Source organism: Capra hircus, chromosome 1 (assembly GCF_001704415.2).
Source record: "Capra hircus breed San Clemente chromosome 1, ASM170441v1, whole genome shotgun sequence".
NCBI classification, from domain to species: Eukaryota; Metazoa; Chordata; class Mammalia; order Artiodactyla; family Bovidae; genus Capra; species Capra hircus.
Window position 1 is genome coordinate 142,266,624 of NC_030808.1, and position 19,489 is coordinate 142,286,112.

The following is a 19,489-nucleotide window of genomic DNA, read 5'->3' on the forward strand; positions in this document are numbered from 1 at the left end:
CCCAACAAAATTCCAGCTTACTCTCCCAGGACTCAGGCACGAGTTCCCCAGGAAGCTGCTTCTGCAAAGAGCTAAAACCTAGAACATTCCAACAGTCGTATAAACATAGATATGTAGATCACCCATTGTTATTTTCTGTTTACTTGTAACATTTGAAACTCAAAAGGGAACTATCAAGCCACTTAAACTCTGTCTTCATGACATTTCTCGAAGTTATGAGAAAATCTAAGCAAGAGTTACACGTTAAAAACGTTTATTTCATCTTCACTGCAAGAGAAGCTTCAAACTGTATCTTAGGAAACTAATCAATTCACACTCAGCATTTTTTACTTTGATGCTGTTGATACATGCTGCTTGCCATCAGCTTACGGCAAATTCCACAGCGCAACTTTAGAACAAGCATAAGAATGAACAGCAAAATGCTTTCTGAAACAGGGAACCTAGGTAAGCAAGTCCCTTCCCAACAGGCCATGACTGGGAGGTTTCCACTGAGAAATGTTGAGAAGTCAACTTTTAGAATCATCTTCTCTCCACCCACCCACTTCACTCACCATTTCTGGAGCCGCCATCCTTCAAAACAGAAATAGCTTCCTTTTTCATTATAAATGCAAGCGTGATGATAAGCAGGCCGCCAACAGCTTAGTCCAACCAGGAAATATTTCCACCGAGTCACTCAGCCTTGTCGACTCAATCATCGCAGCAAATGGCAAGATCACGGGCCTCTGTGTAACCCTACCTGGCAGCAACTATCAGGTAGCCACTGGGGGTTGACTGCAGAGACCAGGAGGGGAAAGTGTGGCTCGCCTTTAATTAGTAAGTGAGCAACCTTTTCAGACACTTTTCATCCGAGAGGCTTTGGGTCACAGGCACCCCTTTTATTTAAAAGAACTGAGAGGTCCTGCCCGATGCTGAGCAAGCTCACCCAGGGGGCAGGGAGACGCTTTGGTGGGAGCTTCTAGCCCCCTGCATGCCTGAGCCTAGATTTAGGCTTGCAGCCACTCTGCAGACAAAAGACAGGGGACCTGCAGTCAGCACTGTGCGGACACTTTCTGGCTCCGTCTGCAGGGGCCTCTGCCTCCCAAGAGGCTCCCGCACACAATACAGCTCAACTATGTGTAACCACAGAGCCCTGCTGCTGTGCGCCGGGGACTAGGAGCCCCTTTGGAAGGCTGGGGAGAATGTGAACTAGATGGAAATCAGGCATTCATTGATTCACGGGCCATCTGCCATGGGCCAGCCATCTAGACGCAGAGCAGATGGCAAAGGGTCAAAGTTTCAGGTGAAGATGAATACTGGGAAGAGATGGGGCTGGGAGAGGCTTAGAGAATCGTGGGACAGGGTGGTGGAGTAAGGCCTCCAGGAAGAAGTGACGTTTTAGCAGAGCGCTTGATGACGTGATGAAGTGGGTCTTATGAGCTTGATACCAACCAGGATTCTTGACCTCCTTAATAAATAGAAATAGATAAGAGGCCAGATGAGAAATTCAGGCAAGGCTTTATCAGAGCTCCTATGGCCCCAGGAAGGAGCAAAAACAAGGAAGAGTTTCCCTTGATTGCTCCTCGAGGAGGCTTGAGCTGGTTCCTTACGCAGGTTGAAGGTGGGAGTGGGTCCAGTGGTCAGGCCAGAGGGGTGGCTTAGGTGGTTTGCCCACTCCTTGGGTCATGATGAAGGCAGGGGCATGGGCAGTACCCTGCCTTGGCTCCCAGCTCTTCAGAAGTGGCAGTTGGGTGGTTTTGTTTTGGTCTTGTATTTTTTGTATATTGTCCAGAATTTGTCCCCATTGTGCATGCTTGCGGTTGGTTTTAGTCCCTTACACTTTGTATTTTGTTGCTTAAGGAGATGTTTGTCCAGGAGCAAGCACTGCAGTAACCGTCTCAGATCCCAGCAAAGAGGGGCTCTCTAAGCAGGGGAACATCAATGCCAAAAGCCCAGTGGAGGGAGTGAGCTAGTGGTGCTGGAGAAACTCAGTAAATCCTCTGTGCCTGGAGAGGCTAATAGGCAGGTAAGGACCTGGGCCCCTGGAAGGACTCTGGTTTGGCATCTGTGTGAGGGACAGGCTGGAGGAGCTGAGCAGGGTCAGGTGGGGATCTACCCATGTGTGTAGGGTCAGGGCTGGGTGTGCAGAGGCAGGAGGAGGCTACTGAAAACCTGGGCCCCTGCAGCCATGACCAGGCGCTGGTGGCGCAGGTGGAGATCAGGGCTGGATTTGATATCATTTTTATTTGTTTATGCATATATTTGTGGCTGTACTGGGTCTTCGTTGCCACACAGGTCTTTCCTCTAGCTGTGGCGAGGGGAGACTGTTCTTCATTGTGGTGTGTGGGGTTCGTGTTGCAGCAGCTTGGGCTTCAGGAGTTGTGGCATGTGGGCTCAAAAGTTGCAGTTATCAGGCTTTAAAGCGCAGGATCATAGATGCAGCTCACTTTCATTCTTTCTTAACTATCATCTCCAGTCCCTGAAGGGATGAAATGGAAAGTGAAAGTGTTAGTCAATCGTGTCTGATTCTGTCCCACCCCATGGACTGTAGCCCTCTAGACTCTTCTGTCCATGGAATTCTCCAGGCAAGAATACTGGAGTAAGTTGCATTCCCTTCACCAGGGGATCTTCCTGACCCTGGGACCAAACCCGGGCCTCCTGCATTGCAGGCAGATTCTTCACCATCTGAGCCACAAGGGAAGCCTCCTTGAAGGAATATTTGCTCTTAAAGACAATGATAGGAAACTTAGAACTTTATCCTTTCTTTGCTTTTACCCAGATGTCACGGGCACTGCTCCCAAGTGCAGTTCAATCCTTGGAGGACAGAGTCCAGAATGTACTTCTAGGTGTCCAGCACAATGATGAGTGTATGATGGGGCTCCATGTATACGAGCTGATTATAAACAAAGGTGGATGACCAATACTGAATAGACATGCAGGAAACAAAAGCAATCCCAAGGTCATGTTAACATGTGTTCACATGTTGGCATGTGTGTCAGATGAGGTCAAAGATTGAGACAATTCACCAAGGGAGTATTAGGAAAAGAACCCATGGAGGTAGCTGAACTTCTACCACCATGAAGTCACCTTTCAGAAAGGTAATTTACAATTCAATTTCATCAAGCTCAAGATAAATGTTAGGAAAATAGAAATCAGCATACCCAGGCCTGGCATCTGGTATTCACCAAGCCGATGTCTTCAGAGGTCTTGGTTTGGAGGTGTGAGAAGGGCCATCCTCCCCTGAGGGCGCCCCCCAGGCTCTGTGAAGCTGTGGCAACCACCTGCAGACAGCTGGATTTACAGGTGTGGTCGGTTTTCACCTTGATTCCTTTGGTGAGTGAAGGGAGGGGTCAGTAACAGTAGAGACCGTCAGTCAGGAAGTATCAGTTTTCTCACTGTTGGCCTTTGAAGATAGCTTTTCGTTCTAAGAAAAGTGAGTTAACCTCGATAAGGCATTTCCTGGTATACGGAAGTAAGGTTTTTTTTTTTAATAAAAAAGATACATATATATTTTAGTGTTATAATCATCATTGCTCTAAAAGTGGTTCACCTTTAGAAGAGAAAAATATGTTTGAGTAGAAGCTGTATTTTAGAGTCCAAAGCTGCCTTTTTCCCTTTGGGTAGCAAGCTTTGTCTCTTTTCAGATGTTCAAATGTAAGATTTGCAATTCATTTGATTTTGAAATGATTTCATCTTTTGATGTCCTCAAGGGAAGAAGATAATACTTTAAAATATAATTCTTACATTTCACACTTAAAGGTGAAATACAAAAGCCTTCTCCCCTGAGGTGGAGAACAATATAAGGAGATTCACAACATAGATATATATCATACGTATTCAATATTTGATGTCCGAGCCAGGGCAATAAAACCAGAAGGAGAGGGTGGGAAGGAGGAGGAAGAAAGAATAAGGAAAAAAGAAAAAAAAGATGAAAGAAGAGAAGAAAAAAGAAAGGAATGGAAGGAAAGAAAGAGAAAAGGAAAGAAGTAAGCAAGGGATGGAGAATTTTTAAAAGAAAATATGTACTGGTTAATAAAAAGAAATAAAGATATTATTGATTGATAGAAAAAATTATTTTGCACATAGAATATCTTTAAAATTCTAAAGATAAACTATTAGAATTAACAAATTAGTCAAGCAAGACTGGTGAATATAATTTAAATATAAAATAATGTGAAACCAATAGTATTTTGATCTCTGAGCAACAGAATCAGAACATGAAATTTCAAGAAGATATAATTTACAGCACATCAATAATAATCAACTATCTAAGAATAATAGAATCAGTACTGCAAAATATGAAAATTAATAGAGGGAAACCAAGGCAATGGCAACCCACTCCAGTACTCTTGCCTGGAAAATCCCATGGACAGAGAAGGCTGGTCGGCTACACTCCATGGGGTCGCAAAGAGTCGGACACGACTGAGCGGCTTCACTTCACTTCACTTCACTTCATTAAAATGGAATTGGGAGGCCAGAAGGGGGCGCTCTCGCAGACATATAGGTAGAAATGCCAATTACAGGACGAACTGTCAATAACAGAGACCCCAATAGAAGAATCAAGAGGAAAGAATTACCAGTAATGAGGCCCCAGCAGGAAAAGAGGCACATTGCATCTTCTCCAAGGAATTGACCAATCCGGTAACTCAGCCAATGAGAAACCATCATCACCATGCACTCTCACTTTTCTCCAAAAGACTTAGTTCAAAATAAGCCCTCCCAACCTCCTCTTTTTTAGCTATAAAGTAATGTCACTGCAGATGGTGATTGCAGCCATGAAATTAAGAGACACTTACTCCTTGGAAGGAAAGTTATGACCAACCTAGATAGCATATTCAAAAGCAGAGGCATTACTTTGTCAACAAAGGTCCGTCTAGTCAAGGCTATGGTTTTTCCTGTGGTCATGTATGGATGTGAGAGTTGGACTGTGAAGAAAGATGAGCGCCGAAGAATTGATGCTTTTGAACTGTGGTGTTGGAGAAAACTCTTGAGAGTCCCTTGGACTGCAAGGAGAGCCAACCAGTCCATTCTAAAGGAGATCAGTCCTGGGTGTTCTTTGGAAGGACTGATGCTAAAGTTGAAACTCCAGTAATTTGGCCACCTCATATGAAGAGCTGACTCATTGGAAAAGACTCTGATGCTGGGAGGGATTGGGGGCAGGAGGAGAAGGGGACGACAGAGGATGAGATGGCTGGATGGCATCACCGACTCGATGGACATGAGTTTGGGTAAACTTCGGGAGTTGGTGACGGACAGGGAGGCCTGGCATGCTGCAATTCATGGGGTCGCAAAGAGTCGGACATGACTGAATGACTGAACTGAACTGAATTTTCCTCTCCTTTATTTACGGGACTTCTCCATGATTTTTACTTTGATTTGCTTGTCCCAAATTGCAATTCTTTGTTATTCTTAAATGAACCTATTTTTGCTGGTAAAATAAGTGACTTGTATTTTTTTAAGATCAACAATCTGGACACAAAAATTATATAACAATTGGAAGTGCCTGGAACTTGGGCAGCTCGCATAAGATGGTCAAATTCCTTGAAAAACAATATGAGTAAACAGAAGAAGACTAGTCCTATACTACTTAAATAAATTAAACCTACAGTTTAAAGTGAAAGTGAAAGCGCTAGTCACTCTGTGTTCAACTCTTTGCAACCCCATGGACAGCAGCCTGCCAAGCTCCTCTGTCCATGGAGATTCTCCAGGCAAGAATATTGGAGTAGGTTGCCATGCCCCCCTCCAGGGGATCTTCCCCACCCAGGGATCGAACTCAGGTCTCCTACATTGCAGGCAGATAGTTTACCATTTGAGCCACTTCACCCAAAAGAAAATTCTAGGCTCTGATGAGTTCAGTGATCAATTTTTTCAAATATTTAAGAAAGAAACTATATCAACCTTACAAAACTCAAGAACTTGAAAAGAGATAGCACCTACCAACTCATTTATGAGAGCAGAATAACGCTGACACTTAGGGTGACCAACTGACCCCTCATCTTCCTGGGACCAGGGGGGTTTCCAAGGACGGGAACTTTCCATGCTAAGACCAAGAAATTCACAGGTCAGTCAGAATGAGGTGATCACTCTACTGACAAAACCTGGCAAGGAAATTATAAGAAAACAACTGGCCAAGCTAATTTACAATTACTGATGCAAAAATTTTAAGCAAAGCATTAACAAATTGATTCTAGCAATCCAGGTGGTGCTCGTGTTAGAGAACCTGAGAACCCATATAGGAGACATAAGAGAAACCGGTTTGGTCCCTGGGTCAGGAAGATTCCCTGGAGGAGGAAATGGCCAGCCACTCCAGTATTCTTGCTGGAAGAATCCCATGGAAATAGGAGCCTGGCGGGCTAGTCCATGGAGCCACAAAGAGTCGGACACAACTGAGCATGCGCACACCAATATATACAAAGGGTAACATACTATGGCTAAGGGGGTTTTATCTTTTTTTATTTTATTTTTTAAAATAAGATCATTTTAACATTCAAGAGTCCATTGGTATCAGACTCTCTGAAGCCAGATTTTCTTCATATACATCAACCAAAACAACAAATATTGACGCTGATTTGAATGCAGAAGCAGAAGTGAGAATTCAGGTGTCTTCTAATGTTACGTTGGATATTAAAGAGATTTGCAAAAATGTAAAACATGCCAATCTTATCAGTAATTTTTGTTTTGTAAAATATAGATTTCTGTCACCAAAATATGATATTTACATTAACATATAATGGTTTATTATTGCTGTTTTAAAGTGGATTAATAAAATTATTTTAATTTGTCAGTTTTTTTAAAAGTCAGTTGGTATAATTATCGAATAAAGAAGGAAAACAATATGATCACCTCAACAGATGCAGAAAAATCATAAGATAAAATTTAATATCTATTAATGACATTTTAACACATTTCAGTAAACCAGGAGTGAAAAGAAATTTCTTTTATTTGATAATGACTGCCTACCAAAAAGCCACTTTTATGGAGGTCTTTGCCCCACAATATGGCAAGAAAAGGAAATAAAGTTCATAAATATTAAATAAATGAATTTTATAAATATTAAAAAGTGAGGGGGAAACTGTCCTTATTTGAGGATCACATAATTGTGTACATAGAAAATTCAAGAGACTCTACAAATATTAGAATTAATAAGTGATGTCATGTCAGTACATAAAATAAGTGATGTGATGTCAGTACATAAAAATGAATCATGTTTTTATACACAGGCAACAAACAAATGTAAGTAGAAATCATTTTTAAACAATAGTACCAAAAACAAACAACATGGAGGAATGAACTTAATGACAGAAGTACAAAGCCCTGAAAACTACAAAGCATTACTAAGAGAAATTAAATAGAGAGATATACCATATTTATGGAATGAAAGACTCAGTATTGTTGAAATTGACCTACAGAGTCAGCAAAATCTCAAACAAAATCCCAGCAGGATTTGTTTTTTGTTTTTTCTGATGGAAATTGGCATACTGCTTTTTATTGTCCTTTGGATTCGTTGTCTTTCCTTTTTTAAAATCAGTTTTATTGAGGTTTAGCTTACGCACTATAGAATGCATCCATCCTAAGTGTTAGTTCAGTTATTCTAAGTGTTTAGTTCACACCTATGTGCCGGTATAGTCACCACCAAATCAGGAAACAGAACATTTCCATTACCTTGCAAAGCCCCTAGATATACTAGTTTCGGTCAACCACTTAATCTGCTTTCTGTTTCTATAGATTAGTTTTATCATTTTTAGGATTTCATTTAAATAAAATCATATAGCGTGATTTTGTCGCTGGCTTTTTTAGCCAACATAATGTTCTTTTAAATTCATCCATGATATGGCATAAATCTACAGTGTGTTCCTTATTACAGATAAACGTTATCTCATTGATTGAATATACCATAATTTGTGTATCCATTCACCAGTTGATGGACATTTGAATTTTTTCCAGTTTGGGTCTCCTGAGAATAAAACCGTCATGAAGGTTCATGTAAAGTTTTAGTGTGGACATACATCTTTATTTCTCCCTGGAAGATTGCTAGGAATGACTTGGTCATATAGCAAATGTATGTTTAACTATAAGAAACTCAAATGTCAAAATGTTGGACAATTTTGCATTCCCACCAACACCATACAAGAGTTCCAATTATTCCACAGCCTTGCCAATACTTGGCACTGTCTGTCTTTTCAAATTTAGCTCTCCTAGGAGGTGTATTTGGGCTTCCCTGGTGGCTCAGATGGTAAAGAATCTGCTTGTAATGTGGGAGACCTGGGTTCAGCCCCTGTTTTGGGAAGATCCCTTGGAGGAGGGCGTGGCAACCCACCCCAGTATTCTTGCCTGGAAAACCACCATGGACAGAGGAGCCCGGCAGACTATAGTCCATACGGATGCAAAGAGTCAGACATAACTGAGTGACTAAGCACAGCACCGTAAGTGTATCCGGCATCACATTGTGGTTTTAATTTACATTTCCCTGATGACTAATGATGTTGAATAGCTTTCACGTCCTCAGGAGCCATTTCTGTATCTTCTTTAGTTAAGTGTTCATTTAGATCTTCTGCCTATTTTTAAACTGGATTGTTTCTTTTCTTATTATTGAGAAAATTATATATATATACAAAGAGTGGGACACAACTGAATGACTAACACTACCATACCCACAGTAGATACATATACAATTATATTATATTATATTCTGGATTTAAGTCTTTGTCAGGTGTGTATCCCTGGGTCAGGAAGATCCCCTGGAGAAGGAAATGGTAACCCACTCCAGTATTCTTGCCTGGAGAATCCCAAGGACGGAGAAGCCTAGTAGGCTACAGTCCATGGGGTCGCAAAGAGTCGGACACGACTGAGCGACTTCACCTTCGCCTTCACCTTCAGATGTGTATATGATGATATCTTATCCCTGTCTGTTCATGGCCTTTTTATTTTCCTTATGATGTCTTTTAAAGAGTAAATGTTTTCAATTTTGAAGCCAAATTTATCAATTTTCTACTTGTATGATTCATGCTTTTTATGTACTAAGAAAACTTGGCAATCTCCAACATAGGAAAGATTTCTTGTTTCTTTTAGAAGTTCCACAGTTTTAGCTTTTACATTTAGGTCCATCATACATTTTGAGTTAATTTGGGGACACGATGTGAAGACAGTGTTGAGAGTCATACTTTCTCCATACTGATATGCAGTTCACAGCACTGTTTGTTGAAAGCATTATCTTTCCCCCTGTGAATTACATTGGCTTCCCTGGAGGCTTAGACAGTAAAAAAAATTCAGATTCAATCCTTGGGTCAGGAAGATCCCCTGGAGAAGGGAATGGCAACCCACTCCAGCATTCTTGCCTGGAGAATCCCATGGACAGAGGAGCCTGGAAGGCTACAGTCCATGGGGTCACAAAGCTTTGGACACCACTGAGTGACCAACACTTTATGAATTACATTGGCCCCTTTGTTGAGAACCAGTTTGGCAACATATGAGAGTCTTTCTGCACCTTCCAATGGCTCACGACAGCAACTTGACTTTTCAATTTATATGAAAAATCAAGGGGTGTCGAGGAGCAAGACAACCTTGAAGGAGGAGACAAAATCAGAGGGCTCAGTACTACAGTAATTAAAATAGTGTAACGTGGACACAAAATTGATCAAATAATAAAACATAATAGAGTCAGAAATGGGCTGATACATATTCAATCAACTGACTTACAGTAAACATTCTACTGCAATTCACTGGGCAAAGGATAGTCCTTTCAATAAATAAAAACCGGGGGAAATAAATGAACTTTCACCTCTGTCTTCCAACATATATAAAATTAATTCAAATGGATAGTAGAGCTTAATGTGAATTGTAAACTTGGTAAAGTGCCAAGAAGAAAACATAGGAGACTATCCACATCCATATTGTATTAACAGTGATTTCTTCAACAGGATGTAGAAAATCCTAACAATGAGAGAAAAGATTGCTAAATTAATCAAATGTTGTTCCACCCAAAGACATTACTAAGAGATTTTAAAAAGCAGACCAGAGCTTGGAAGAAGTTATTGCATGTGCTCAGTTGCTTCAGTCGTGTCCAACTCTTTGAGACGCCTCTGACCATGGGGATTCTCCAGGCAAGAATACTAGAGTGAGTTGCCATGCTCTCAACCAAGGGATCTTACCGACCCAGAGACCGAACGTAAGTCTTCTGCTTCTCCCTCATTGCAGGAGGAGTCTTTACCCACTGAGCTGGAAGCCCAGAAAAAGTTGTTCAGTTCAGTTCAGTTGCTCAGTCATGTCTGACTCTTTGTGACCCCATGGACTGCAGCACGTCAGGCTTCCCTGTCCTTCACCATCTCCTGAAGTTTGCTCAAATTCATGTCCACTGAGTCAGTGATACCATCCAACCATCTCATCCTCTGTTATCCCCTTCTCCTCCTGCCTTCAATCTTTCCCAGCATCAGGGTCTTTTCTAATGAGTTGGTTCTTCACATCAGGTGGCCAAAGTATTGGAGCTTCAGCTTCAGCATCAGTCCTTCCAGTGAATATTCAGGACTAATTTCCTTTAGGATAGACTGGTTTGATCTCCTTGCAGTCCAAGGGACTCTCAAGAGACTTCTCTAAAACCACAGTCCAAAAGCATCAATTCTTTAGCGCTCAGCCTTCTTTATGGTCCAACTCTCACATCCACACATGACTACTGGAAAATCCATAGCTTTGACTAGACACTTCTTTGTTGGCAAAGTAATATTTCTGCTTTTTAATATGCTGTCTAGGTTGGTCATAGCTTTTCTCCCAAGGAGCAAGCGTCTTTTAATTTCTTGGCTGCAGTCACCATCTGCAGTGAATTTGGAGCCCAAGAAAATAAAGTCTGTCACTGTTTCCATTGTTTCCCCATCTATTTGCCATGAAGTGATGGGACCAGACATCATGATCTTCATTTTTGAATGTTGAGTTTTAAGCCAGCATTTTCACTCTCCTCTTTTGCCTTCATCAAGAGGCTTTTTAGTTCCTCTTCACTTTCTGCCATAAGGGTGGTGTCATCTGCATATCTGAGGTGATTGATATTTCTCCTGGCAATCTTGATGCCAGTTTGTGCTTCATCCAGCCCAGCATTTCACATGATGTACTCTGCATATAAGTTAAACAAGCAGGGTGATAATATACAGCCTTGGCGTACTTCTTTCCCAATTTGGAACCAGTCTGTTGTTCCATGTCCAGTTCTAACTGTTGCTTCTTGACTTGCATACAGGTTTTTTGGAAGGCAGGTAAGGTGGTCCAGTATTGCCATCTCTCTAAGGGTTTTCCACAATTTGTTGTGATCCACAGAGTCAAAGACTTTAGCATAGTCAATGAGGCAGAAGTAGATGCTTTGTACATGTATACACTGCTATGTATAAAATTGATAACTAATGAACACAGGGAACTCTACTCGGTGCTCTGTGTTGACCTAAATGGGAAGGGAATCCAAAAAAGAGGGGATATACGTCGACGTATAGATGATTCACTTCTCTGTACCACAGAAACACAGCATTATAAACAATTATACTCCAATAAAAAATCTTTTACAAATGATAAAACACTAAAAATTAATTAATTAAAAATAAAATAATAAATAAAGTCATCCAACAAAAGATTCGTCTCCAGAGTTTCCACAAATGGATAAGAAAGCCCAAACAACCCACTTTAAAAATGGCGGACCGCTCGAAGAGGCCCTTCCCCTAAGAGGAAATCCAAATGGCCAGTAACCCGTCTCAAGGTGCTCAGTGTCATCGCCCTTTGGGGAAATGCAAATATAGAACCACAGTGAGATACCACGACACACCCCCAGATTGGCTGCAAGGCTGATAACATCAAGTGTGGGCAGGAACTTCAATCCACTGCTGCTGAGGGGGCGAGCTGGTACGACTGCAGAGTGAAATTGCTTGGCAGTGTCTGATGAAGGATGAACAAGTCCTGTGATCGCACAATCCCACCCTGAGACAGGTGCCTAACAGAAATGCGTGCGTCGGGTACTCAAAGAAATATACCAAGAATGTCTAAAGCAGCAAAATTGAAAGGCACCCAAATATACATCAGCTGAGAACCAGCGAAATCAAGCATGGTGCATTTATCTGCTGGAACACAACACAGTGAAATATACAGCAATACAGTGAAATGTGGTTGCTCTCAACATGGATAAATTTCATGCTCGTGATTTTGGGCAAAAGGAACAGGCATAGAAGAGAACATACCATACGGTTCTGTTTATGTCAGGTTCAAAGATGAGCAAAATTAATATAAAAGTGAGAGCAACAGCTACGGGAAAGGAGGAGGAAACTAGGAGGCTGGGCAAGGGGCGCTGGGGCCGGGGGGCTTCCAAGGTTCTGCTGATGTTTAGAACAGAGGATCTCAACTCTGGCACTGCTAACATCTTGAGCTGGACCCTTCTTTGCTGCAGCGTTCCTGGCCTCCCTGCACTAGGCACAGTTAGCAAACACTCCCTCCTCTGATTGTGACAATCAAAATGTCTCCCAACAATGCCAGTGGTCCCTGGGAATAGGGACCTGGGAAGAGGTCCCAGGTCAAGGACCTCTGTTTTGCTGCTGGTCCTGGAGGATTAGGGGGTGTCAGTTCACTATGAGCTCTACACGTAGGATTCATCAGCTTTTCTGCATGCGTGTTAAACTTTATATTTTTACAGGAAAAAGAAGTCAATGAACAACTAAAAGAGCCAAAAATTTCAGAACTATGAGGGACAACAGATACAGTGTAGTTTAATGTCTTCTACAGATAGGGAAACTAAGATCCAGGTGGCTCAGGGTTCTGCCGCCAGTGGGACCCAGTAAAGAACCCCACCCCGGATTCCCCTCCCCCAGCCTCCCTTCCCACCCATACCAGGCAGACTTCTCCCAGCCTAAGTCAGAACCAAGCCGATCCCATGACCTCCTGACCCCAAACCCCACTGTGGAAGGGGCTTGGTGGACCCTGCACCCACACTCTGCAAAGAGAACTCTGAAAAGCAGTATCTCATGCAAACAGGATATTAGCTTTGTCAGAAAGATCAGAAAGGGCTTGAGGTTTTCTTCTTAGCCTCAGCCTCTCAGCTTTATCTGCTCGCTTCAGTCTACAGCAGGAAGCGATGGCAGCGGGCGAGACCCAGCTCTATGCCAAGGTCTTCAACAAACTCAAGGGCCGAAGCACCCCCTCCCTCCTGGACCCCCTCCTGGGCATGGGCTTCCCGGCGCACACCGCGTGAGTACCGCCCGGCCTGGCCCGGCTCCCCGGACTCCAAGCTGACCCTGCTGCGGTCACAGAACTGCGGGCGGCTCAGAGCCCTGACTTCCTGTCAAGGGGTGTACCCTGCAGGCCCGGGATTCATCTCAAAATGAGGCCTTTTCTGCTTTTATAAACGACGCGCGCTTTGCCTTTTAAAGACAGACTTTGCTGTCTGGTGATGGTGGGATCCTGAGGTTTGTGAAATTGGAACCAGGGTTTGGAGACGCCTGGCTGACCCTCTCTATGGGCAGTTTGGATAATCACAGATGGCTTTTGAGACTTTTGAAAGCCCCTAAGTCGGTCAGGGGCGGTCTCTGATTCTGGGACCTGTTGAAATACACAGGAATGTTACTTCTAAATGCAGAGAAACCCCTTGTGGGTAAGGATTCTTGACTGTGTGATAATGATAATGGTTAAGGAAGCCCCCAAGCAGGGAGGATGTGATCTTAGAAGGGTCACACAGAGACGACTCCACCCTGAGTATCCCCACCCGAGAGGGAAGGTGAAGGTGTTAGTCAGCTAGGTGATGTCAACTCTTTTGCAACACCATGGACTATAGCCTGCCAGGCTCCTCTGTCCATGGAATTCTCCAGGTAAGAATACTGGAGTGGGTTGCCATGCCCTCCTCCAGGGAAGGATCCCCCCAGAATGATGAGCTTTGAGCCTGGCAGTGGTGGCAGCTTCCACGTTGTTCTTAGATCTGGTCCTTTTCGTGCCCATATTCACGTGGGAAATACATCAGAAGTCCCCTTAGGTGACTGTGGATGGGGAGGGGGCAATCTCACCTTAAACAGATAACAAACCCCCGCCCAACTGCAAGGAATGAATGAGGCTGGACCCCTCTTCTCCCCAACCCAAATCAGGACTTTGTTGTCACGTGGCATTCACAGTAAACCGGGAGTCTGTGAGACAGGAACTGGATCAGGCATGCGTGGCTGCCTGCCATAGGCTGGACGCCATCCTGGGCACCGTCCATCAGGTGCAGATGAGGACACAGAGGCACGAAAGGGAAGGTAGAGGAGGGGCAGGGCTGGAACCGCAGTCCCGGTGCCTGTAAAATTCACTCTTCATTATGTGACTGAAGTTGCCGTTAGACACACACTTAAAATTCCTTCCTATTTAAGGACTTTCCTGACGGTCCAGTGGTTAAGGCGCCATACTTTCAATGCAAGGGATGTGGGTTCAGTTCCTGGTTGGGGAGCTAAGATCTCATATGCCACAAGGCGTGACCAAATTAAGCCCAATTCCTTCCAGTTTAAACATTAGCTATGTGTTGGTGTTGGAGAGACATGTTTGAAATGTCTCCCTGGAGGGAGCACCCCAGTAAGTCTCCTGCTAACCTCTCCAGGTGGCCTCAGCCTCACCAGCATCCTCTGAAATAGCCCCCCTGGGCAGTGGCCATCTCAGATTCCTGGTGATATCCAGGCTAAATTTGAGGATGAATTGCCTTCATCAAACTCCATTCTGTCTAGTTGGGCCCCTTCGGTTAAAACTCAATTCACTGTACATACATCCCAGTTTCAAGGATGAGTAAGACACGGTTAAGCCCAGGGAGCTCGCAGATGGTTGGACAGGCAGGCGGACACGAGTCCATTGAGATGAGTGGCAAGGTGGCCATGGGTGTGGTGGGAAAGCACAGGAGAGCTGCACGCGCACCCTCCTTGAGCACTTTAGGGAGGGCTTCCTGGAGGAAGAACACCTGAGCCAAGCCTGGAAGACCCTGTGCCATTTCCCCCAGGGCATGTGGTCAGGGAGGCACGTGTACAAGCCAGGGCCGTGGCCCTGCCTGGCTGCCTTGAAGATCTGAGAGTGCATGGGGGAGGATCAGTGAGGTGGGATTCAGGCAGGGGTGAACCTCAGGACATGAACCCTTGGTCTCCATGCCAGGGATTGGGGGTGGGGGCCAGGGAAGGGAAATCATGGGTGGGAGTGGAGAGATGCAAGCAGTCTGTGTTTCCAAAACCACTGTGATGCTGCACAGAGGGTGGAGGTCTGGGCACTGCATCACGCTCTGAGGTCTAACCATCCAGCTCCCTGGGGTCCCTCCTGAAGATCCGATGTATTGTGGAGACACCCCCCAACCCCGACCTTTTCCAAAGAATGAAAGTTAGCGTTCTGAGAGCTCCTTGCGCTCTGCCTCCCACAGGCTCAAGGCATTGGCAGCCACTGGAAGGAAGACGGCAGAGGAGGCGTCAAACTGGTGAGTGGGGGGCCTGCAGGTTGTAGGGTCTCTGCAGGGGAGCTGGGAGGTCCCCAGGATCCCCTGGGTGGGCGGGCACCTCCATGCAGCCCACGGTGCCCAGAGAAAGCAGTAAAAAGCCCCCAGCTAGAACAGAAAACAAAAGAGAGAAAACTCTGAACAACATTTTCTTAAGATTTCTTAAAATTCTGATATGATCCCAATGTGACTATCAATGAAGAGAAACATTCATGTGGTTTGTTGTTGAATAAATAAGAAAGAGACATTTTTGCTGATGTGAAATCGAGGTCGCCACTCTTTCCACTTCTGATGGAGTGAGAACTGGCAGGTGGTGGTGAGAGCCCCCAGGCCTTGGCACGTTGCACCTTAAGGGTGCCAGGTGCAGGGGAGCTCTGGGTTCCAGGCGGCCCTGCCAGCCTCTAGCTCTACGGCTTTGCCAGCCTCCCACTGCCACGAGCCTTGCTTTTCTGCCCCAGGAATCAAAGAGGTCGCCCTGTTCTCTAAAACTCGGGCCCGCCCGCATGCGCCGTGATGCCATCATTCTGTCCCACGGTGGGAAATCCCCTCGAGCTCCACCCTGGAATAGCTGCAGAAAAGCAAACAGAAAGCCCAGGTCCCACTGGCTAGGGGGCTGTTCCCAGAGCAGGATGTGGAACACTGGGGGCTCAGCATGTCCTCAGCGGGAACACCCTCCTCCTCCAAAAACTCTGGGCCAAAGGAAAAAATGTAACCCCTGTAGGGGAAAAAAAGAAACACCCCCTAGGACCCTCTGGACTAGGCTGACTTTATTTTATTTTATTTGAATTGCCTATTTTCTTTTCTTTTTTTAATTTATTTTAATTGGAGGCTAATTACTATATAATATTGTGGTGGTTTTTGCCATACATTGACATGAATCAGCCATGGGTGTACATGTGTTCCCCATCATGAACCCCCCTCCCAACTCCCTCCCCATCCCATCCCTCAGGGTCATCCCAGTGCACCAGCCCTGAGCACCCTGTTTCATGCATCAAACCGGGACTGGCAATCTGTTTCACATATGATAATATACATGTTTCAATGCTATTCTCTCAGATCATCCCACCCTCACCTTCTCCCACAGAGTCCAAAAATCTGTTCTATACATCTGTGTCTCTTTTGCTGTCTCACATATAGGGGCATTGTTACCATCTTTCTAAATTCCATATATACTCATTAATATACCATGTTGGTGTTTTTCCAACTTCGATCAGTATAATAGGCTCCAGTTTCATCCACCTCACTAGAACTGATTCAAATACCTTCTTTTCAATAGCTGAGTAATATTCCATTATGTATATACAGCTTTTTTATCCATTCATCTGCTAATGGACATCTAGGTTGCTTCCATGTCCTGGCTATTGTAAATAAACAGTGCTGCGATGAACACTGGGGTACACGTGTCTCTTTCAATTCTGGTTTCCTTGGTGTGTATACCCAGCAGTGGGATTGCTGGGTTGTATGGCAGTTCTGTTTCCAGTTTTTTAAGGAATCTCCATACTGTTCTCCATAGTGGCTGTATTAGTTTGCATTCCCATCAATGGTGTAAAAGTGTTCCTTTTTCTCCGCACCCTCTCCAGCATTTATTGTTTGTAGACTTTTTGATAGTAGCCATTATGACCAGTGTGAGATGGTACCTCATTGTGGTTTTGATTTGCATTTCTCTGATAACGAGTGATGTTGAGCATCTTTTCATGTGCTTGTTAGCCATCTGTATGTCTTCTTTGGAGAACTGTCTATTTAGTTCTTTGGCCCATTTTTTGATTGGGTCATTTATTTTTCTGGAATTGAGTTGCAGGAGTCACTTGTATATTTTTGAGATTAATTCTTTGTCAGTTGCTCCGTTTGCTATTATTTTCTCCCATTCTGAAGGCTGTCTTTTCACCTTGCTTATAGTTTCCTTCATTGTACAAAAGCTTTTAAGTTTAATTATGTCCCATTTGTTTATTTTTGCTTTTATTTCATTACTCTGGGAGGTGGGTCATAGAGGATCCTGCTATGATTTACATCTGAAAGTATTTTGCCTATGTTTTCCTCTAGGAGTTTTACAGTTTCTGGTCTTACATTTAGATCTTTAATCCATTTTGAATTTATTTTAAAGTCAGTGGCCAAATTGGAATTAAAAAATAAATGTACTGCTGTGAGAGTCGTGGTTGGTCCCTGCTGGTGGTGACTCAGCCAGACACACCAGCAGACCCGCCAAGGATCAGGGAGACTGTGGGTGCCCTGGACTCTGCAAGAGTGGCCCAACCTCACTGGTAATCAGAGGGGTGCAAATTAGGATGCTGTTAACAACAAAAGGTAGCTTCAAGCTGTGGTGAGGATGAGGGTATGGTGGTCTCTCTCTCACTTTCTTGGTTGCAATTTGGGGTGAATATCAACACTGAAAATGTGGGTAGATGCTGCCTGGCATTTCATGTCTTAGTACTTTCCTTGAAGAAACACAAAGAGCCTAAAAAGAATATGCAGGGGAATTCCCTGGTGGTTGGTCCAGTGGTTAAGATTCTGCGTCCAAAGCAGTGGTTGCAGGTTCCATCCCTGGTCAGGAAACTAGGATCCCACATGCCCCAGAGAGCAGCCAAAAAAAATAAAATAAAGAATGTGAAAAGATCTTAATCACAGTGCTATGAAGGTTTAAAAGAAGAAAACAATTTAAATGCCCATCAGTGGCATGGATGGATGACGTACGGACTGTTTTATAGCCCTTAGAAGGTTCACTCTGACACACTTAACCAGATGTATGTGTATCAACAGGGAGAGATTACAAAAACATATTGCTGAGTAAAAAATGCGAGTTGTAGTATAATTTGAACAATAGCTTTTGATTTAAATAATACACACAAGTGCTATCTATGTACCTGTTACCTAAATGTCTATGAGGAAACAAAGCAGATTGAGAGTTGAGATTTCCTCTCCTAGATCTGGTAAGTGAGCTCTGATAAAGGGAGCAGAGCTTCCTCCTTGGTGTTTTTTAATTGTTAAGAAGAAGGTATTTGTGTGTATCTCATGTCTTCTCCAGTGGTTGTACCCTGATTTCTAAATTTAATGTTATATCACAAGCACTCCTCTGAGCCATCGAAAATTATTTGAATCTGTCATTTCCAGTGACTACATGAAAAAGTTATTATTACTTTTCGAGTCTTTTCCTTCTTTCCTGTTATAAATAATGGTATAATAAATATTTTATACATGCAGAGTTATCTACACTTTTTGCCTTGAATACATTTTTGGAAAGGATTTAGTTAGTTTAGTTAGTTTAGTTTAGTTAGTTTAGTTTTGGAAAGGATTTAGTTCAAATGGAAGGGGTATTTTAATGCCCTTGATACATCTTGACAAGTTGCTTTAGGTAAAGTTTGTAAAAATTCATCCTTCAGTCTCTGGGCACCTTTGACAAAATGAAGCTTAGCTTTTATCCTCTGAAAGGCATTCTGGTAATTTTACAAGTGAGAAAAGTGGTATCTCATGGTTGCCTCAGTTTCATTCATTTTTTATTATTGGTGAGAGTGAACCTGACTTGGGGGCTGTATGTCATCTTTCATAGTATTTTAAACAACTTTCTGGGACTTCCCTGGTGGTCCAGTGGTTAAGAATCCACCTTGCAACGGAGTGGATGCACTAAGATCACACATGCCTAGAAGCGGCTCAGCCCACGTGCCGCAAATACTGACGCCTACACACCGCATTGAAAGACCCCACATGCTGCAACTAAAGCTTGCAGCAGCCAAATAAAACTAAATAGCTTTCTGAACTGAAAGAAAATAGACTAGCTACCTAAGTTCTGTCTAGGTCTTTGGGGCTTTGATGTTTATACTTAATTTGAAGATTGAGATAAAATTACAATGCAGGTTTTTCCCAGAAAACTGCAACCCTAAGGAGACACCTGACCCAGAGGGACCACTAGAAAGCCAGGTTTTGAGTATTTTGGTCACCTTCTCACCTTGTCTTGGTTGATAGCCTGGGACTCAGACTAGCCAGGGTCTGAGACCTGGATTCCCAGGTGGCGCTAGTGGTAAAGAAACTGCCCGCCAATGCAGGAGACATAAGAGACACAGCTTCTATCCCTGGGTCGGG

The 19,489-nt window shown here is 43.6% G+C and overlaps 1 protein-coding gene across 1 annotated transcript in view; it reads left to right on the forward strand.

Annotated features, from left to right (window-relative positions):
• UBASH3A (ubiquitin associated and SH3 domain containing A) overlaps positions 13,047–19,489 on the forward strand; it is a 39,890-nt gene continuing 33,447 nt past the window's right edge. Inside the window, exons 1-2 of the mRNA XM_018051698.1 lie at positions 13,047–13,176; positions 15,347–15,400. Of these exons, the coding sequence (XP_017907187.1) occupies positions 13,064–13,176; positions 15,347–15,400 (167 nt within the window). The 5' untranslated portion in view covers positions 13,047–13,063. The remainder of the gene's footprint in view (positions 13,177–15,346; positions 15,401–19,489) is intronic.